This window comes from Dermochelys coriacea, chromosome 10 (genome assembly GCF_009764565.3).
Source record: "Dermochelys coriacea isolate rDerCor1 chromosome 10, rDerCor1.pri.v4, whole genome shotgun sequence".
NCBI lineage: Eukaryota > Metazoa > Chordata > Testudines > Dermochelyidae > Dermochelys > Dermochelys coriacea.
This window is the reverse complement of record NC_050077.1, coordinates 3,104,983-3,126,721: the sequence shown is the minus strand read 5'-3', so window position 1 is coordinate 3,126,721 and position 21,739 is coordinate 3,104,983. Positions and strand designations below refer to the sequence as shown.

Sequence of the window (21,739 nt, the reverse complement as noted above, 5' to 3'; positions counted from 1 at the left end):
TCAACCTGGTACAAGCAGGCACATCTCCAGAGAAAGCCACGGTGTGCCACCCACTCACACCAGGTCTGACTTTGACCCATTTGCTCTGAACGGACAAAGTCCAGCTATTAATGGCAACTTGAGAAAAAACACTCTGACACATTTGGCACAGGGGAAAATGAGTTTAGGAATATGCCTGCTAGCCTGTTGCTAGTGGAGTGGCTGTCCTAGGAAAGCTGTTCTATTCTGCATAGGCCCCTGATAACCCTGTGAGTCCCAGCCCTTACCTCGTCTCACCCTCACTGTTCGTGCTCCTGCTTTTATTCTGGTGACAGCTCAGAATTTGTGGCATGTGCTTGTCATTTGCAGTGATTCTGGATTCATCTGTTATCCAGCACATGACAACTAGGGTGAAGTGTCTTAATGAAAAAATATCCAGGGATTTATTAAAAAAGGAGAAAACCTTTGGTGTTGCAGTAACAAGATGCCTTGATAGCACTATGATGGATACATTAGAAATACCTATAGACAAACTGGGTAATGTTCCTTCCTCCCAAAGTTGTACTAGAGACGGTGCAACTGGTGCTGAAAATTTGTGCAACACCAGTAAAGTGAATAATTGATGATAGTGTAATAATAACGCTGAGCACCTTTCAAACAGTGAGAAATTACATGAACCCTCACACCAACCCACCAGCAAGGTAGGCAGGTGAACACTGATATGCTCATTTTATAAACACAGAGAGGCAAAGCGTCTTGCCCCCAAGCATAAGACTAGCTGTTGAAATGCGGTCAGCACTCTGGTGTTCCTTGCTGCCAGGCTTGTATTCCAATCACTAGACCATAGCTAATTCCTCATGTGATGTCTGGTGTCTCCATGCTAAGTGTCATAATTAAAATATTTTTGCACATTTGCCTGTTCTACACAAATATTTTCCCTAGTGAGCAACCCTGTCCTACAGTGTAGATGCCAATTTAAATGAAGCTTTTAACAAATTACCGTTAGTGCAGCAGGAAATGTGTTATTTTCTTCACCATTCATTCAGGGTTTGGGGACTGTACAGTCCATAAAGTCTGAACTATCCTTGTTCCGCATCCAAAGGTTCCGCTGAAGTGAGTGAGATATTTGGGTCCACAGGGAAAATGAGATCAGGCCCTTAGTCTCATGTGAGTGGATGTTCCCTTTTCTCTGAGTAGTGAGAGGTGGGCAGGTGCAGCAGTGAAATCAAAGGATGCTCATACAGGGGACATCACTGGCAGTTCTTTCCTATCCCAGCAGGTCACAGTGACACCGGGGAAGTATCAAGTCGACTGACGCCTGGAGAGAGGCAAGCGGGTGACGGCACATCCCTTCCAGAGACTCCCAACCTCAAAATGGTTTGAACCTTGGCTATCTATGTGTGCAGCTGTTTGGGTGGGTTTTCTGTGAGGAAGGTGGCGGCTGGGAGAGAGGAGCTTTCCTGGGCAGCGTCTTGCTCAATGAATATGTAACATTTTGATTTCACAGGGCAGCAGAACAGTTTGACTTTATTTTATGTTCACATCAGAAGGTAGATAAACAAGGGAAGGGTGCTAAGGGAGCTGCATGCAAATGTATCATCTTGGTATTTGCTTCCCATGTCAGACACAATCCCTTCAGCACCTCATCAGAGTGGCTCTCTAAACAAATTACCCTGGCAGTCAGTTGCTTTAACAGTACTGGCATCTTTCAAAGCCTTGGTACAACCAGGGAGCGTGAACTGTGTGAGATTCAGAAAAGAGGGAATCATCTTCCTTTAGTGCCAAATGCTCCTTAAAAAAGGATGATTTTTTAATGCAATCAATGATAGAGAGCAGTTGGGATCAGGGATGGGACACAGAGCCTTCCTCCTTTACATCACTGGTTTTCAGACACTTCCAGAGTTGGACATTTATGGTTGTTTTTTCCCTTTTGCTTTCAGATGTCGGCTGTCTATGCAGAGTTAGAAAATCACCTGATCAGCAGCTTTGCAGGAAAGATGGCTAATGTCACCACACACAGAGATTCACCCCCTGTTCCAGAGGCAAATGCTGCAGGTAGAGGATTTTTTTCTCCTGGTTTTGGAATGGAGGCAGTTCATTTGCTCTAGCTGGTATGATGACCTGCAACATGCAGGTTTGATGCTAGTTATGCAGTCCCAGGATTGTGTTACATTTCTCTTTGCACCTGGGATCAAGTCACTTGAGTTCTCATGACAAATTACTGCATGGGCTCCAGTAGGGTGAAATCAACACAGGTTTATTGCAGGCAGTCATCGCCTTTTGGGGAGAAAGTGGGTGAAGGGCCTGTTGACTCCCCGGTCATACTCTGACCTTAAGCAGGGCTTGGGCAGGGCAACAAACACAATCTCCCAGGTCCAAAAGAAAAACACGTTAGTTGTTTGAAGTGTAACAGTCCCTACATACCCCCAGGGAGATTCTCTCCAGAGACTGCTAGATGCTAGATCCTGGCCCCAGCCACACCTTCTTTCAGGTAGTCTATAAACATCCCCTGGCTGCATCCACTCCTTCTTTCAAGGAGCTAGGGTAAGACGTCCCCTCTCTCTGCTGGTCAGCCACTACTGAGCTGGGCTTTCCCCCTTTTAACCTTCCCTCCAGGCTTGACAGCTCTCGCAGGTGTATTGGGGCAGGGCTTATGGAACCCAGAGGCTCTAATTAACCCCTTCTTGGTCAGTGTGGGGTCTGTGCACCACATCACAGCAACTTTTTATACGAAGGAAGGCAGTGGTGCAGCCTATGAGTCTAAGGGGGCCCATAGAGTTCTAGAATGTGACCTTCCTCTTCAGTGGGGAGGATTGGGGAGTTGCCATGCTCTGGTTTGATCCAAGAAGTTTCTGCTCAGATCAGGATAGATGATAGATGCTGGCAACTATCATCTCTCCAGTCTGCACCTTTATATCAAAGTTGCTGTATTGTACACAGACATTGGAGCTCCAAACAGTTTGCTGTAGTGACCTGTGGCTGGGTGAAGTCTAGGCATCCGTGTTAGACCACAGGAAATGTTCATAGCCCTGCTTTTAAATGAGATGTAGGCTTGGCGGAGTCTACTCTGCAGCACTGTTTGTTTCCTGCAGGTGTTCGAAAGTCGGGGATGACGATCTCCTGGCAGAATGATCCTTTGCCCTCCCAGCAATGCTATTACCACCCACACAGCAGTATCCCCTCCCCCAGCAGCACAGAGTCCAACCCCTACGTCAGCCTAGACAGCAGCCCTGCCCCTTCCCCCAAGCACATGGACTACACGCTCAGCCCACTGTCTCGACGGAAGAAGCTCTTCACCTTCTCCAGGCCCCCACGCAGCCAGGACACAGATCGCTTCCTGGACGCCTTGAGTGAGCAGCTGGGACACAGGGTCACCATCGTGGATGACTTCCTCACACCCGAGAATGACTACGAGGAGGTGAGCAAGGGGAGCTCGACAGGGCTGCACTCGGGGCTCTCCTGGGCTCCCTCGGGTTGGGTTCCCTGTTTGGATAAGGTCCAGTTGCATCAGACTCAGGTAGCAGGAGGGAGAAGCTTGGTGGCTATATCTCGGGGAGTCTCCTGCAGAAGTAGCTGGATGGGGACAATGAAGGAGAGTTCTGTGCTGTACAGCAACACTGCGATCCTGGGGCCGAGAGCTCTCCCAGGGCCTGACTGCACTGTAGAGGTAACTCAAGTTATCTACACTTACATTACTGCTCTCCAGTCAGCCTAGCTTGAGTGAGAACGGCCCCACTGAGGCTGCTGAATGCAAACGGGCGCTGCACTCCTCCCGTGAGGCACTAAGATCATGGTTCTTTGCACTGCAGGAAGATGTGAATTCTTTCCCAGTGAATTGTGTCCTAAGTGCTAGCTTGTGTCCATACTACAGAGTGGTCATGTTAATGGCTGACGAGTTGTGCTAACTCGAGCTTTAGCCTGTATCCTTGTGGGCTTTTGTGCCCAGTGGCTGGGAGTAGAAGCTTTTCTCGTGGTCTAGTTATATTCTCTTTTTCCCAAATCAGATGAGTTTCCATGACGACCAGGGCAGCTATGTCACCAATGATATGAGCAGTGCCAGCGAGTACATCAGCAGCAGCGATGAAGGGAGCTCTCTGACCTACTCCACCCTATCCGATCACATCCCCCCTCCCCCACTCAGTCCGCCCCCGCCCCCGCCGCAGTTCCATGATCCAAGACCAGTCACTTTGAGCTCAGAGGCCACCAGAAATATCTCCTCCCCACTCTCCAAAACCCTAGGGAGTCACTCACACCCAGTTCCTCCCCCTCCTCCTCCCCCACCTCCCCCACCAGTGCCATGTGCACCCCCCCTGCTGCAGCGGGGTCTCGTACATCGCAGGAGTGAATCCAGCCACATGAGCGTCAAAAGGTTGAGGTGGGAGCAAGTGGAGAACTCAGAAGGCACCATCTGGGGGCAGGTACAGTATGGAACCCAGCAACTGGAATGACAGCACTCAAGCTCAGTCAGGGCAGGATGACATTGGGTCCATTGGTCGCACTGACGTCTACATCAGCAAAGTTAACAATCCAAGTAATCAAATCTCAGGCTCCAAGGCATACACTATAGGGGTCAGGAAAGAAGATTTCCCCATGTGCAGCAGCATTTCCAGTTGGCCAGGTGCATTCTGTGGGGGTGTTCTTCCCTTCCCCTGGACTATCAGGGGTTGGCCACACCTTAGGCAAGAAACTGAAACAGGTGAACTCACTTATCTATCCCAAGGTGTCAGTTCTTATTCTGCTTTATTATGCCTCTCACTTAATTTCATCCTTGCTTTGTTTGGATCAGAACCCAAAGGACCACATAAGGTGCAAGTGTAATTATTACTGGAAAACGTATCAAATAAGATCTGCCCCAGTAGCACGCTGCGGAATATTCCTTTATATCCATATGGCTTGGTCAGTGTGGGAGCTGTCATCAATCACCAGCCGTAGGAAATTGCATTTTTATCAACAGGGGTGGGCTGAAAGTTGTGAACATGCTGGAAAGCAGAAGAATGGCACTCAGGTATTACGGGGACGGGTGCATTACAACTGAAGAGGTGAATGAGAGGCTAGAAGCAGAAGTGTTTGTTATAGACCTGTGCCAGGCAGGCTATGATTCGCCCCCTAGTGGTGACACAGAACTCAGCTGTTTATCTCAGCTAAAATGATAGGATCTGACTTGATTGAGGTGAATGTTAGTTGCTGTGAATTGATTTGGAAAAAGCTGAGCCCTGTGAGGTTTAAATTCCAAGCCATGTACTTTCTTCCCTAAACAGTGTTGGAAAACTTAGAAATGAACAGCGGGGCAGTCTCTCATGCGGGTCCTTAATTCACCAAGTGATTTTAATCTGTGAATTAACTTGGAGTACTCTGCCTGTATATTTGATTCTCACTCCCCTTTTGGGGAGCCTGGGAATGAAGTATTTCTGCTCAGTGATTTTTTTGGATGCAAAAGGCCCTTGAGGTTTCTGTAATTTTCATCGTATGCATTAGTGAAGTAATATCTGCCCAAGATACATGCTGAAAAGTTATTATTTTTTTAAATTTAAATGTCATACAACCTGCTAAGTTAACTCCAATAGGACTGTTTTCTGAACAGAGAATGATCCTGTGGGATGTAGTCAGACTCTGATATTAAAAAATACCTCTGCTCCAGGACATTGTTAGAGAGAAATTCATGACCACATAGACTCCAATGTCTGCAATGGCTTTGTAGTGGGCAAATCCCAGTTATAAGAAAAATGCCACAAAAATGCACCTGTCTCTACGTATTCTGGGACTGCATATTTAGGGCTTTTGGGGTGGGAATGCAGCGCAGAATGGGGATGTGCAGCATGGAGATCTCCTCCTGGGACAGGGTCTTACTGACTATATTCCTTCTCCTGCAGCTTGGAGAAGACTCAGATTATGACAAACTAAGTGATATGGTCAAATACCTCGACCTGGAGCTTCATTTTGGAACTCAAAAGCCTGCAAGTAAGTAAACCACTTATGAACAGCCATGCTGCCACTAGAATCCCGAGCTGACACAGAACAGACATAGGGAACACTTTATGATGAAAGAACTAAGTAATCAGTAATATAATGTCTATTTCCAGGGACACTGTCAACACAGAAATAATATATAGTGGTCTACCAATAATTCTTCCACACGATACTAAATAACAACTCAGATTATTAAAGTGGAGATTATTTTAAAATCTCCCTTAATATTTTTCAGTGATGCTGTTTGTTTATTTTCAGTCAAAACGGGGCCATGAAACTCAGCTGGATAGTTTCACTTTCTATGTTCAGTTTCACTTACTAGTTCTCATGCAGCTGTATCTTGGCTCCCCACACTACATGGGAAACTGACATGCAAAAACTTCTTTTCCTTATCATTAAGAGCCTGGTTTTCAAATACCCCAGCAGCTTGAACCTGCACCAAAAACACATGCATAACTTTGTATCTAAATAGTGTACACAATTACTACAGTTATCTGCATATTAGGATATTGGCACATGCAAATGGTCTATCGGGCATCTAATTGACAAACTGCATGCACATATACTGATTTGTGCTCACAGTACTGGTATCTGAGTTTGCAAATTACATGAAGAATTGCAGCTTTGGGCATCTGCCTTGCTGAGAACCAGGCCCTGAAAAGGTCATGAAAGCATAATAAGATTTGGGAACCCCCTTCTCCTTTTATATGTTTCAAATGTAAAATATTTTTACACAAATCTAAATGTTGGCCCTAAGCCTAGTGGACAGAGTCTCATTAAATCATGCCTTTGCTGTAGACACAGCGTATATGTCCCACCCAGGTTAGCTGGCACCCCAATTATGTGACACAGGTCAAGTCTGTGGGTGCAGATCACACACTGAGGGTCAGAAGCTAACAGCACTGAATGGACTAGAAAGAACTCCAGGTGGAGCTCTAACCATGAGCTCAGGAGTCGTGGTCTGTCTTCCTAGCAGAGTAACCGTTAACGAATGAAAATCAGTTCCATAGCTGAAAAAGAGTGTGTATGTGTGTGGGGGTAAGGTCAGGTCTGTCTCTTGTGGGGCATGGGGGTGTGATAACCTGTCTGTGTCCTGGGGGAAGGTGGATGGGTGGCTTCCAATTGCTCTCCTGGGTGTGGGAGGAAGTGATGACTAAGCATTAGAAAGGCAGAGTCTGTGACTCACTTGAATTGAGAAGAATAAAACCTGAGTGGGATTTCTGTGCTCAGATAATAAATCTGATAGTGGTTTTGGAGAGTTATTCGGAGGTGCTAGTCTGGGAGGCTTTTTGGCAGGGTGAGGTGGTACTAACTCACCCAGGTAACAGAGTAGCAGCAGTGTTAGTCTGTATTTGCAAAAATAAAAGGAGTACTTGTGGCACCTTAGAGACTAACAAATTTATTTGAGCATAAGCTTTCGTGAGCTACAGCTCACTTCATCGGATACATTTAGTGGAAAATGCATCCGATGAAGTGAGCTGTTGCTCACAAAAGCTTATGCTCAAATAAATTTGTTAGTCTCTAAGGTGCCACAAGTACTCCTATTCTTTTCACCCAGGTAAGTTTCTGGAGCAATCTGGGATTTTTCTGTGTATCTCACCTCTTGTTTTACCTTTTTCAGCTCAGCGTGAGTCTTCCATTCAGGAGATCTTTGAATTACAGAATTCAAGGATTCCTGGAGCCATTCCTGTGTGCAAAGCATCATGTCTCCTCACTCTCATTCAATATCTCACTGTTTTCAGCCCAGTTTCCTCTGTGCTGGAATCAGCTGAGCCCGTCCTTACATCTGATTAAATCTTTCAGTTTCTCTTCCAGAGCCAACTCTGTTGCCTGAATCCTTTAAAAAGAAAGATGTGGTTGAAATTTTGTCTCACAAAAAGGCCTACAACACATGTAAGTAAATGTCGGAGTAGAAGCAAAACCCTAAACAGGTCCTGAGATGGAACGGCAGTACCTGGCAGTATAGAGAACTGGAAAGGTAAAAAGAGAGCAAAGATAAATAGGTACATCCCAGCTAGCCTGGGTGCAGTGGTCAGTACAGGACAATAGAGACCACTGCAATACAGGGCCTTTTGTAGGCTAGCAGAGAGAGTCAGCTCTAAGTTAACGAAAGGAAGGCTTGAAGGAGAACTATAAAGATGGGATGTGACTTACGGGCTTGGAGTGGGGTGGATAGAGCTCCAGATATTGGGGCAGCCCCAGGAAAGACCTTTTCTTCCCACATTGTGGAGAGTGGCGGGTGGGGAGGAGGTGCAAAGCAGAGGACACTGCAGAACATGGCCAAAAGCACCTGAGGGTAGCACACTTGGCTGATCTTTACCACTGCTCCAGTAAGGATCAGTGTGCATTGCCCCAGCGCCTGTCTCTGGATGAGGCACCAGCAGACACATAAATGGGGGGGTGAGGGCCTGACTGTGACCCCAGACAACTTGGCCACTCCCCCTGGAATCCAAGGAATGCAAGTGGACACGTTAGCGTCCTGCTGCCTAGCATTCAGTAGAGCGACAGGTCACCATTCTGCCAGGCTCCTGCATGGGAATGCTGTGAGGTGCAGAGGAGAAAGAGGCTTCATGTGTCCTCCACCCCCTGTGCACTGCATAGAACAAGGCAAAATGTTACCATTAGGTATTTGACTTTATCATGCATCTGAATCCCATTAATCCTAGGGGAGCTCCATGGAGAGACTAGACCCTGACATGCTTCTGCTCTGTCACCCAGGCTAATCCCCTGCATTGCTTCTACTCGGATATATGTAAATGAGCCATATTCCAAACACACTTTGGATAAACGGGGCTGGGAATGGGAATGGAGTCTTCTACCTCTGGATTGCATCTTCCGATCCAGCCCAGCTGGGTAGTGGCTGAAAGTTCTTACCATCTGAGGGTGGTTTGATGGCTCGGGTGAAAGGATGTAACTGTCCCAGCCCAGTTCCTGTTGGGCAGGTGTCCACATCACAACAACCAGCTCCTTAGGTGGCCCTCTTGCCAACAGTCTCAGCAGAGAGGCCAAGAGGCTGCCCTATGGAGCTTCCCTTTGGGGGGTCCACCCGGCAGCTTTTCCCTGACACTAAAATTCATATAGACTGTAACCAGCCTTTGGAGTCTGCTTCCTCCCTGTGCGCCAGCTGATGCCCTTCCTCCTCCTCCTCCTCCTCCCCAGCCATCCTGATTGCCCACCTGAAGCTCTCACACGTCGAGCTGCGACAGATTCTCATGACAATGGAGAGCGACCGCCTGGAGTCCTCTCACATCAAGCAGCTCCTGCTGTACGCGCCTGATGCAGAGGAGGTCCAGCAGTACCAGAACTACCAGGACAGTCCCAGCAAGCTGAGTGAGCCAGACCAGTTTGTCCTGCAGGTAGCTGCCATGTGGTTGGGCATGGGGGAGGCATGGGTACTGCAGGGTCATTGGGATTGTCCTGCTGAAACTCCAGCCAGTGTAAACGGAAGCAGTTCCGCCAGCTGTAGGAGAATAATTGCAAGTTGTTTCATAGAATAACCTGCATCAAATCAAACAGCCACAGGTGTCATCAGGTATAAATTGTGTAGCACCAGCAGTGTGCTGGGCCTTTTACACTCATGGGTGGAGACAAGGTCTCTGCATTATAGAGCCTACAGCCTAAACCCACATTATGCAGACCTGGGGAGGGAGGTGGAGCACCTGGGAGTCCACGTGGTTGAGCAGGGAGGATTAGCTCACATCTCGGCACCTCTGGGATTATTAACTAGACTTGGTTTTATTTGTAGATTTTTCTCTGGTCTAATTTGCCAGTGTTCTTTTGAGACAAGACTCAGGGCTCATAGGCCTCTTGGCAGGAGAGTGTTTAAAAAAACTGGTTTAATGAGGGGAGGGTGGAAGTGAGTCAGGGAGGAAGTTCCAGAATCCAGGGTTGCATTTCCTCTAGTGTAATGATTAGTAGGTTTCATAGAGCTGGCTCCTTTTTTAAAGGAAATAATGCAATGTTCTGACCATTTTCAACCTTACAGCCCAGGAACAGAATTCTGTGATCTGCTTGTTAGTACTGGATCACAGCACTATTGGGGTGGGGGGCTGGTGTGTGTTCAGTGGAATAGCCAGATCTGCTCTTGAGTTTTGGTTTAGCTGATGACATACAAGTATGTGGCCGGGCCCTGTGAACTGTCCTACATTCAGGTACCAAAGTAAAGCATATCAACCTCAGGGTCTGCCATTTGCGTCTCCCAAATCTCCCTTGCCATGTGGTTACCACTCTATAAATGGATGGGAATTGTGACAAATCAGTGTTACCAAACACCTGAGCTTGAGCTTTGATTGTGCGATTTTGCCCAGCTGTGAGTTTCTTCCTAGTGACAGATTCTTTGGATACTGGCATTAAACCCAGTCTGTGGCAGTGAATTGAAAGCGATTGTTGATAAAAACATCAGTAGCTACCCACAGTTGCCACCCAGTGATACCTGAGAGAGGGCAGGCAACCGCTGCTTCACAGTAGAGGGAAATTCTGCATTAAGGGGAACACTGCATGTTAAGTGGGAGGGGAGGAAGTTAATCAACAGTGACCCCAGTAAATTGTTCCTCCCTTTTTTCTCAGATGTTATCAGTACCAGAATATAAAACCCGGCTACGCAGCCTTTACTGTAAGACCACCTTGCAGGAGAAGGCAGAGGAGATCAAAGCCAGCTATGAGTGTATTTGCAAGGCATCCCTGGAGCTGAAAAGCAGCAAGAAACTGGCTAAGATCTTAGAGGTCAGAGAACAAACCTCATTACCAGTAATAGCCACTGGGGGGCATCCAGGGTCCGCCACCCAGCGAAGCGCGCACAGTGTGCCAGCCTGTTGAGGGCTCCCTCTAGCCCATCAGCATCCTTGGATCAGTGGTGGTGTTGCATTAGCCGGCTGGGGCATCACAATTCTCAGGAGAAACTGAAAGACAGATGGAAACAGTACGCTCGCTAAAGCCTTCCCCTTGCCACAGTAGGTACGGCAGTGGTTGCAGCTACTGAGCTCTCCAGGAGTTCCTTTAAGGTAGGGCCACCCTCATGTTTTTTAAGGCCCACTCTGCCAGAAGAGGGACATTCTTTTCTGCTCTGACTCCCAGAGCGGGGAGCTGCCAGTGGGTTGTTTCCTTCTCCCCTGGTCTCCCTGCTGAGGAGACAGGTCTGACCCACGAGTTGCAGAGCTTGCACAGACCGTGAAAGAGCAAGGCTCCAAGCAGCAGCAGACTTAGTTTTGCTAGTATGAATGCTGGCCCTTCAAGAAGGAGAAATGCAGAGGAGTTATGGGGAGCAGGGCCGTTTCTTTTTAAGCTTCATTGAACTCATGCAATTATTTCTTTTCACTCTTTTTCTCCATTCTGTGTCCTGGAGATGGAAGGCCACATATTGCATCCATGTGTAAGGGCCTCATGGGTTCTACAGCAGCATTTTAGGCTCCAGAGGGTCCCACTGCTGCCCTCCTCTGGAATGCATGTATGGTGTAAGGATGGGGAGAGAGTTAATGCACATGCTGATCCAGTCCAGGCTATTGGTTTATTCCATCAAGGACCAACCCAGGGCTCGGGGTAGAATTGACAGCTGGCTGCATGTTAACACTGCAGCAGAATGGTTGGCTGTATGTGGGCTTACAGAGCCTAAGAGATTCTTCTTTAGCTCAAGTGGCCAGGGCCTGGGCTTTGGAGCAGGAGGATGTGGGCTGTACCTAGCAATTGCTATGAACATCTGAGGGGTGTGGTGTGCAGCACAGTGACAATTGTGAAGTCCTAGCTAGCCAAAGATTTTTTGCCATCCTTCTTCCCTTGCTGTCCAGCTTGGCCCTGGACTGCAGCAGCCTATCCCTGCCTTCTTGACCGATCCACTGAGTGTGGGGCTTGTAGATTTGCCCCTTGCTGTCAGTTTCATGCTTTAGAAGAAACTGGTAAAACAAACAGAACAGGATGTGACAAAGGACATTTCCAAATTAATGTTTAATCATCTTAATGACCTTTTTGCAGCAACCCAGATCACACCTAGTTAGCAGTTTGGAGCCAGTAGCAGATTAACTTGTAGATACGAGAAATTCACATAGCTCCAGCAGTAGTCTCCAGCTCTCATGACAAGGAGATCCCCCACTTTCCTTTAGCTCCTCCGTCTTCTTGTCATGACAGGTCTTGGGGCCTCTCCTTGAATCATCTTCCAGTGACTGTAACTGGCCTTTTCTAATGAAAGGCATTGAGAGCACTTTATTGAAGGCTCAGCCCTGGGGGTCCTAGCCTATTTCCAAAACTGCACAACCCCACTGTGAAGGGTCAGAGGGACAGAAAGGAAGGGAAAACATGGCTCTAGTGAAAGGGTCACATGTAAAGAGTTCACTCCACAAAGATCTTCATGTGCAGCAAAGAGTATGGGCACTTTGCTATTGAATCAACAGGAGAGCTCCCGATACAACAGGAAAGGAGTACTTGTGGCACCTTAGAGACTAACAAATTTATTTGAGCATAAGCTTATGCATCCGATGAAGTGAGCTGTAGCTCACGAAAGCTTACGCTCAAATAAATTTGTTAGTCTCTAAGGTGCCAAAAGTCCTCCTTTTCTTTTTGCGAATACAGACTAACACGGCTGCTACTCTGAAACCTGTCACAATACAACAGGCTTACAGATCCCAGGGCAGGGCCTACATACTCAAAACATGAGCACATTGATCCTGAAAGGGAGACTGCTGCAGAATATAAAGGAGATTCTGTTTACTACCTCGAGTTGCAAGTCAAAGTAAATCTATCACGCACACATGCCTGCACAAAGTTAGGGGTCAAATACAGCATACAAATCATCATTAATCATCATGCAAGAAGCTGCCTCGTGGCCAGTGCGATGCGATGGGTCAGGACATTAGTTCCCATTTGAATTTAAGGCGGGATTGCAGATCCTTCAGGACAATCCTCTGTAACTCCCACTGTGCTCTCTGACTGCACAAGCCCCCTCCAAGTCAGTAACCAAACGTGTAAATAACAGATCGCCAAATGACTTTGAAAGTCTCTTGAGTTCCTGTACATTCACATGGGAACTGCATTCCCTGCCTTGGTTTCTCGACATCAGACTGGAGCACTTGCTGGGAACTCCAGTGGCAGCTTTTGCTGAGAGAGACACTATTTGCTCTTACAGACCTAATAAAGCAGCAATGGGTATTCCCACAAACTGCATGGAGAATTCATTTTTAGTAAACATGATAGCATGAGCTTGAAGCAGCCACTGTAGTTAGTGGTATGTTCTAGTTTCCATTCTACCTCCCCACCTTCCTCCCTTCCCAGAACTTTCTCTCCCTGTTGTTTTTTAGGCTGCCATTTTCCATGCTTTGTTTCAGCCCACTGCTGACACAGCCTTGGAATTAGTTCAGCTGAGTTATGTATGTGGGGGAAAAATGACCCTTTTGCCATATGTCCTGATTCATAGAATCAGAGAAATATCTGGCTGGAAGTGATCATCTAGTCCATTCCTCCTGCACTGAGGCAGGACTAAACTATCCCTGACAGGTGTTTATCTAGCCTGTTCTTAAAAACCTCCAATGACAGGGCTTCCACGACCTCCCTAGGCACCCTGGTTTAGTGCTTAACTATCCTTAAGGTTAGAAAGTTTTTCCTAATATCCAGCCTGACATGGAGAACAATTGATCACCATCCTCTGTATCATCATCTTTTATGTACCTGAAGATGGTTTTGGATTGAAATAATTGCACAGTCATTACTCAGAGATAGCTAATGCTGAAGATGGCCAACGTGGTATGTTTTGTAGCCCTCATTAGGGAAGAAAAAGAACTGGAGTTGGAAGAGTTTCCAGAGCTGACTGAGAGCATTGAGAGCTAAGCCTGCTATATCGTGCATCTTATACTTGTCTTCGACAGGAGTGGCACACAGTCCTCGCAGCACCTCCTGCCAGACAGAACCAGGGAAATGGAGAGCTCTGGCCACACCCCACCTTACTGACCAATCCCCATGGGGCTGGGATGCTGGTGGCCTGTTGGTAGCCCCGGGGCTTAGAGCTCAAGGGAGTGCTCTGCCTGGACTGTGCCTGGCTCCTATGCAGGTGAGCCAGGGTGAAGAGGAGACTGACTGTGCCTTCACAAAAGAGCTGGAAGAATTTTGCCCTTAACATTTATTCGTCCGTATAATGCATTGTAATGAATCACTGCAGTTTCCCTTCATAACATTCCAAGCGTGCACGTTACGTCCTGATCTGGCACACAAATAAGCTTGTTTTCTCAGCTTATCCCACAGGGGTGCTCTCTATCGGTGATCCAGGTGCTACACCAAAACTAGTTTCCCTACTGAGTTCCTGATGTGTCAGCTCCAGCCCAGCGTGAGACAGTGGGAAGGGAAGGATGGGAGGGAGGGAGAGTAACAGCTCAGGGTTCGGTGACTGATCACTCATGGGAGGTTCTCTTTGCAGTTTGTGCTGGCAATGGGGAACTATCTGAATAACGGGCAACCCAAGACCAATAAAACGACAGGCTTTAAAATCAACTTCCTCACCGAGGTAAGGCGAATGGGAACAATCCTCATTGCACATGCTGTTCTCATGCTGATGAATTCTGGGAGCTCAGGTAGGGACCAGGGTACTGGATGTATTTCCAAAGACAACTCTTGAGTGCAGTGGCCATTTCAGGGCCCCTTGAAGGGAGCATGTTAGAGGCAGGGTGGGGGTACCAAGGCAGGGGTTATAAAGCATGGCTGGGCCAGTGGTGACAAAGTATGCTTCCCTGTGAGGGTCTCAGACTCATACTCGGTTCCTAGGTTGGCAGGAGCTAATAATGGTGCGGTGGTGGCACCATGGACATCTCCTGGGAAAAGGCCTGCTATTCTGTATAGGTTCTTATACTGCAGCCATCGCTGTAGTATCTGAGTGCCTGTCTGTACCCTCATGCAGCTCAGGTGTGCTGGTGACGTAGGGGGCATAAAGAGAGACTGCTTCGGGGTGGAGGTAGACTCACAGGGCCCCCAAACTAAGTTCCTTGTAAGCTGCGCAGTACCCTACTTAGCACCACGGAGGCCACTCAGGGAACCTGCCTGGGGACCTGCCAGGGGAGGGGTGCCCCTCCCCTGGCCTGAACCTATCCTGGCTTCCAACTATGCCAGGCGGCCCGCCAGCCCCAACTATGCCACGACCCGGACCTGCTGGGGCCGGTGGAGGGGGCGCCTATCCTACGGCCGCAGCTCCAGAGCTGTTGCAGCGGGGAGAGGTGCCTCTCCCCCTGCAGCCCAGGTGCTGCTGCAGGGACAGAGAGCTGGGGGGAGTCCTCTCTCCCCATCATAGCCCCAGAGCACCTTCCTGCACCCCAAACCCCTCCTGCCTGCCCCCACCCCAGAGCCCTCCCCCGCACCCCTGCACCCCAACCCTCTGCCCCACTCCTGAGCCCCCTCCCACATTCTGAGCCCCTCGGCCCTACCCCAACCACATGAATTTTGTTAGGTGCACCTATATGAAGATGATGTGTCACACCTCACTTCCATATTGGTGCACTTAACAAAATTCATTCTGCACATGGGTGGGAAAAATTAGAGGGAACATTGCCCCCAACGTGGGGAAAGGTTTCATCTAGTTTCTCCATTTCACTAATCTGGATTTAATATACTGTGTAAACATTAAACACCACATTTAAACATTAATCCATAACGTGCCGCAGCTGCTGGTGGGAGCTCCTGTGGACGTGAGTGCAGAGTGATCCCAGCAGAGGCGTGTGAGTGTTTCTGCCAGTATTTTGGAAACTGCACATGTAGGCTGAATGGTCAGTGAAAAACCCATCCTCACGTGTATAGGAATCTCCTTACCTGTTTTGCTTTGTTCTAGCTGAACACCACCAAGACCGTTGATGGGAAATCCACTTTCCTGCACATTCTTGCCAAATCACTTAGCCAACATTTCCCAGAACTTTTGGGTTTTGCCAAGGACCTTCCTACAGTTCCACTCGCTGCCAAAGGTAAATAAACAAGGAGCATCCTCAGAGACACCTGTCTTGATATAGGGCCAGTGAAGGATTCCCCTGCCCCTGGCCTCTCTGCGCCCCCCTCTTGGTTCTATGCCACCATTAGGCATAGCATATGAACTGCAGTAGTTTGACACACATAGAGACAGGGAAAGTAGTCTGGATAAATGAGAACTAGTGATGGGCTGGAACCATAAAGCATGGAGGTATCTGGATCTGGAGTTTTAATTTGGACCTATCTCTAAAGGAAACCTTTCTTGAGTCTTGAAAACATTTGGTTCCCATTTTAATATTAGTTACTCCTTATGCTGTGCTTCGGCCTGTCCAGGTCCTGGTGAGCAATGGAGGAGAAATACCATAGGGAAGGTTCTGTCCCTGGTGTTTCTGGCCCCGTGGGAAGCAGGAAGTATTGGAGATCTCAGAAGGGAGCCTGCTCTTGTGAGATTTCCAGCCTCAGGAGGCTCAGAGTTCAGATGCCTTGGGGGAAGTGTTCCAGTTCTTGGGCATGTGCTTGAACTCAGCCCAAAGTCTATCCATTGGGTAGTGCAGCAATCACTAGATCCCAAAGGAGATGTTATATACAGTGGTCGTTGGTCTGACCTTGCATCTTCTTTGGTTTTGCTGGTCTTAAGCCAAACCCATTAGTGCTGACCTGGTCTAATGTACTTCATTATAAAACCAAAGTGCCTTGGACAGTGTTCTTACCTCAGGATTGTTCTTGTGTGTTAGTTACTCTGCTGTGAAAAACATATCTTTTTAGCAGCAAAGATGAGGTCCCAGTTGTTATATTGAATATTCACAGACATCAGCTGGGTTGGTTCATTCTCATGGCTCATCGGCATCACGCTGTCAGGACCAGATGTCTGAACAACTCTGGTGCAGCAGTACTGAGCTCACAAGCACCTCAAACACAGGCCTGTTGTGGATCATATCACAGTCACGCTGGGGACCTGATAGCCACACGTGATCTGCAGGCCCCGTCCTCCTGAGTGTGCAGGTGTGACAAAGGTGGCTGTGATGATTACAGATCGCAGTGTTTTGATTGTTTAGAATAATGTTTCTGTGCTGTGTGCCTTAGCGACGCACACAGCCGCCCCAGGCCCTGCTCCAAAGAGTTCACATTCTAACTGCAGACATCAGGTGTCGCCGAGTTATAATCGAAAGGTCTCATGGTCCTTTGGCTTGTCATGCGCAGGTGTCAGTGGTGGCCCAACATACAGTATGGACATGCTGAATATCATACATGGGGCCTAAGTCTCTTCTCTCTCCCTGATATTTGAAAGTAACTCAGTCAAAGTCAGTGGAGTTGCACTTGCATAAAACTGGTGTAGTGTAAGAGACAGGAGATTCAGGGCCCTAGATTTTAATTTTCTCCTCTTAGCCTGTTTGCATCTGTAATATTCCTGCCCAGCGTTCTCACTTGACCTAGCTTTTCTTAAAATAATTCTGTTCCTTTATTATTACTTTTTTCTCCCCAGTTCCTGCTCCCCCGCCACCACTTAACAGTCAATATCCTTCCTTTCATCCATTCAGTTTGTGCTTAAACTCACTAAATTCCCTTCCCACGTCAAAGTACTTATTTATCCATAACTACCTTTCCTCCTCTGCCAGTGAATCCCCCAGGCCTCTTGCTCTTGGCAAGACCCAGTTTCTCTCCAGTGTTCTCTGCATGTCTCCTCCTGACAATCATGAATTCTTTCTGGGCGAATGGGTAGCTCACTCGCCTGGTAGAGGTCAGTAAGAATGTCTCTATCCCCTCCTGGAGGTCTGGCTTCACCTAGAATGCAATGCAGCTTGGTCACTCAGGTCAAGAGGGAGCAGCATATGCTGAGACATGTACCTCCACAAGAAGAACTTCTGCATTAAAGATGAGGGCAGCTGTAGACCACATTATAAAGCCCTTTGGTGGGCTTTTGACCCATGGATCTCACTTTCGCTGCTCTTGGTTTAGCAGCAGCCGGCACCGACTCAGAACTATCTTCGTGACCTTGTTTTAAACTCTCCTTATTCAGTGAATCAGAGAACATTAACAGCTGATCTCAACGACCTTCACACCACCATCAGTGAAATAGAGACTGCCTGCCACAGCATGCCAGCTGCTGAGGAGGACAAATTTGCTATTGTGATGAATGTATCCTTCCATAAAAGAGGCAAATCACAAACATCACTATCTGCCTTCTTTATCCCTGTGTTTGTTAAGCATTCCAGCCACCTAGTAAGGAGGCACCATTTGGTGAAGAGCATGGTATAGAACTCCACCCTTATGACCCAGAGGTGAGAGGGCTCCCAATGGAGCCGCATTGAGGCTGCCAGTGCTCATGCCTTTGCAGAGTTATCATGAGGGAAGCCACTCCCCTATGAGCAGAAGGCTCTTGGTGTTGTCTCTCTCTATGTTGTAGGAGATGGATGCAGAGACATTGCCTGTGCAAAACAAACTCCCTTTTTTGTGTGGGTTTCTTTTTAACTAGTATCTCAGCCCACAGTTGCTGTGCTCACGTTGCAGGGGACCCTTTGTTGGGCTGTAGATGAAAACCCACCCCTTTATAAGCAGCATCTGTTCAAGATCTTGCCACAGTATGGTGTAGTTTTCCCTTAAACCACTCCTCTCAGTCTTTCCTGGAGAGCGCCCATCCCACGAGGCAATCTCTGGATGACCTGCAACATAAGGCCATGGAGGAATTCGGCAAAGTGCTGTCCTTTTTTGGGGAAGACTCCAAAGTGACCACATCGGAATCTTTTTTTGGCATTTTTGCTGAGTTCATGAGCAAGTTTGAGGTGAGCTGCATTGCTGTAGAGCCAGCAGACGTGGGTGGGGTCTCACTGTAAAGGCACGGGATGGGTTTTGCTTCATCACCTGCTACTGGGGCTTAGTTTAGCTTTAGCTCAATATTTGGCTCTGAATGTGAGTAAAATCCAAATCTTTAAAGAAAAGCAAATCAGGAATTGACTGGCTTGGGAGACTTAGATGATACTTCAGAGCCTTTCAGCTCTAGGTCTCCGTGCTGAATATTGACCAGATGGAAAGTGAAACAATTACTGTTACCACCTGATGGGCTGTTGTGAAGGGCACTGATCACGGGCTTGAATCTAAGCACAGGGGCAGCGAGTTCCACAACAGAATTGGCATTACTTGGCACCCCTTGCCAATGAGTCCAGCAGAAGGCTAAGGATGGAAAGGGTGCAGAGACAGAGGTATCCTTGCAGATAGTCCTCCCGGGACACCCCTGAAGCACTCCCGCAGGGCACTGTCACAGGAAACCTGCCTTTGTACAGCGCATGCTGTACTAGTTCTGTGGAAGAAGAGAGGACTTCAGTCTCAGAGGCTCAGTGCAGTCCCCTGCACCTGTACTAAACTTGCTGTAGAAGAGGAAAGTTGGGCATAGGCCTGATCCTCTCTCTACTTGGCACTGTCCCTACAGCCAGAGTTACTGCCCTCAGCCACTCATCCTCACCACTCGTTGACCTGAGTAGAATTTGCATGGAGCAGTTTGAGGGCAGAGCTCAGTCCTGTGTGTTTCTGCAAGTCTGAAGCAGTCTCCTTGTCCACGGAGAGCTGGCTTTGCCTGATGACACGTCTCGTTTTGTTTCCTTCTCTCCCTGCAGCGGGCGCTCAGTGACGTGCAGGCCTGCGAAAGCCAGCGCAGTCCCCGGATGACCTCGCCCCTCGCCTGGTGATGGGCTTGTGGTGACGTTCGGTGCAACACTTTATTGCCAACAAAGTGCAATTGGTTCCTATTGGTTGTAAATATGCGGCTGTCATGTTAGCACCAATCAGAACCATGGACCAAGGCAAAGGGGCTTGTTTAATGGTAATCTGGACACTGTAGGACTAACTTCTGTGAAAAGGCACCATGGATGGGTCCTGGGATGGATGTAGGGGTGGGGCAGGGTTACAGAGTTAAGACAAACACTGTGTTAGTCCTAACTACAGGATCTTACTTTTAGTGCCCTAGATTTCCAGTGTATTGTTGAACCAGGTTTGCAGACACACTGGGTTGTAGAAACCTGCTTATATTTTTCAGAATCTGTATATGTTGGCAATAGTAAACCCTGGGATCCCTGCCCAGGATTCTGTTTTGGGTGCACAAAGAGTTTTCTTCTCCCCACGTAACAGGGGCTCAGCACTCACACTGTGGGACACAGGCACTGCTCCTCAGGAGTCAGAGGGAGAGCAGGGCCAGGACCCGCCCCCTACCCAGTGAGCAAGAGCTGGTTGGGCACAGAAGCGAGCACATGGCATACCCCTTGAATGGGTGATGGAGCTGCCACTGGAGCATGCGCTTCAGAGAACCTTGGGAGGAACCACTGATGGTCAAGCTGAATTCCTCCTCAGAGTCCCTGCCATGCTGCAGTCAGAACTCCCACTGACCCCTCACTGGTTGAGTCAGGGTGCTTCAGGGTTTGGCTCAGAATCTTTAATCCTGGATTCTTGCAGGGAAAGGTCAGTGACGGTGTCAAGAAATTACCTCCCAGAATTGTGCATGGTGTATCCACTTTGTCCCCAAACATGGATCCAATATGATTCCATCCAGTTGCTTTATACAATGGGACAATCCTGAAATTCCTTCCTGGCTGTGTCATATTTGCTTAGGTGTGTGGCAATGATTGATGGGTCTGGACAGTTCACTAGAAAATTAACATCTTCCTCACCAGATCTATATGGACTTGCCAGGAGACATAGTTCACTGAGCATCTTGAAGCCTCCGTAGAAAGCATAAAACCCTTGGCAGTCTAAAAGTCTAGCGATCAGTGGGATTTCTTCAAGCAGCTAAAGCCCTGCAGTGTAGCTTCTGAGGCTAGCCAGAGAGCCCAGCAGGAAACCGTATGTGCTGTACCTTTCAATCATTTACTGAGGGCCTGTAGTTCTGTGGTAACATCTGACATAATGGAGGAGTCAATCAATCCTTCATGCCAAGAGTATTCCGTGAACTGCAGAACTGTACGCACCATGCTCCATTGTTCTGGCAGCCTCTGATTATTCTGTAGGTAAATTTAATTATATCTGAGATGTCCTTCTGGGATTAATGCTCTACTAGACTTCTGTGGTCTGCGCACGTGCCTCCAGGTGTTACAGTTTGCTAAGATCCTTACAGCAAGAAGCATCAGTGCGTTCACATTGTTGGGCATTATTTTGTGCAAAAAGCAGTCATTGCCTTTCAACTCTGTTGTGCTCTAACATCCTGCTCCTTGAAACACTCCAGCAACACCTGGAGCTTAGGTAACATTTCTCGTCCAAATGCTTCTCCTCACTTGATGCCAGAGCAAGAGATCCTATCACAGCCTGTGCGGAGAGTAGAGAATCACCAACTGGTGCATTATTTACAGGAGACCTTATGTGCATCAAATCCTTTGTTTTCAGTACTTTTTAAAACTCCCTGCTGTAGAAAGTGATGTATATTTCCACAAGTGTTTTCAGTTTTTACAGCTTTAAGTGCCAGGTAGCTTCTAGCATTGTATTATCAGATGCCCAAGCATTATTATCAGATCTATGTTTTTTCTTCTTGATTTATGATAGGACAATGCATATTTGTCTCCATTTGGTGTTTCAGATGCTGCATACTGTGTATAGTTGATTTTTTTTTAAGCACATGTTATGTATTTAAACCGTTTGAGGTTATTTTGAAACTGTCATTAATGAAAATGCTGTACATAGACTTTGCTACCTGTTGTAACTTGACAAAATAGCTAAAACTCCAGTCGCTTTGTTTCCAGATAGTATTTTTATGTGAAAATTTTCAGAGAACCAGAACTTCTGAGATATGGTTATATTATTTGATAACAGGACTATGTGTATAGTCACAATTCAGTCTCTACCCAAAACCTATGTGCTGTCCCCCAAAATAAAGCTACTGCCTTCCAACTGCATT

General features: G+C 47.7%; 1 protein-coding gene across 6 annotated transcripts in view; it reads left to right on the top strand.

The window, feature by feature from the left end:
* LOC119862907 (Grid2 interacting protein) overlaps window positions 1-21,739 on the top strand; it is a 114,999-nt gene extending 93,260 nt beyond the window's left edge. For 2 of the 6 annotated variants that reach the window (XM_038420409.2, XM_038420414.2), the window contains exons 11-23: window positions 1,256-1,356; window positions 1,920-2,034; window positions 3,072-3,397; window positions 3,984-4,397; window positions 5,850-5,937; window positions 7,750-7,839; window positions 9,106-9,302; window positions 10,513-10,668; window positions 14,339-14,425; window positions 15,737-15,866; window positions 17,885-18,003; window positions 18,483-18,647; window positions 19,476-21,739. In XM_038420409.2, the coding sequence (XP_038276337.1) occupies window positions 1,256-1,356; window positions 1,920-2,034; window positions 3,072-3,397; window positions 3,984-4,397; window positions 5,850-5,937; window positions 7,750-7,839; window positions 9,106-9,302; window positions 10,513-10,668; window positions 14,339-14,425; window positions 15,737-15,866; window positions 17,885-18,003; window positions 18,483-18,647; window positions 19,476-19,547 (2,060 nt within the window). In that variant the 3' untranslated portion in view covers window positions 19,548-21,739. The remainder of the gene's footprint in view (window positions 1-1,255; window positions 1,357-1,919; window positions 2,035-3,071; window positions 3,398-3,983; window positions 4,398-5,849; window positions 5,938-7,749; window positions 7,840-9,105; window positions 9,303-10,512; window positions 10,669-14,338; window positions 14,426-15,736; window positions 15,867-17,884; window positions 18,004-18,482; window positions 18,648-19,475) is intronic. The other 4 variants (XM_038420412.2, XM_043493770.1, XM_038420413.2 and 1 more) reach the window with 3 other exon arrangements.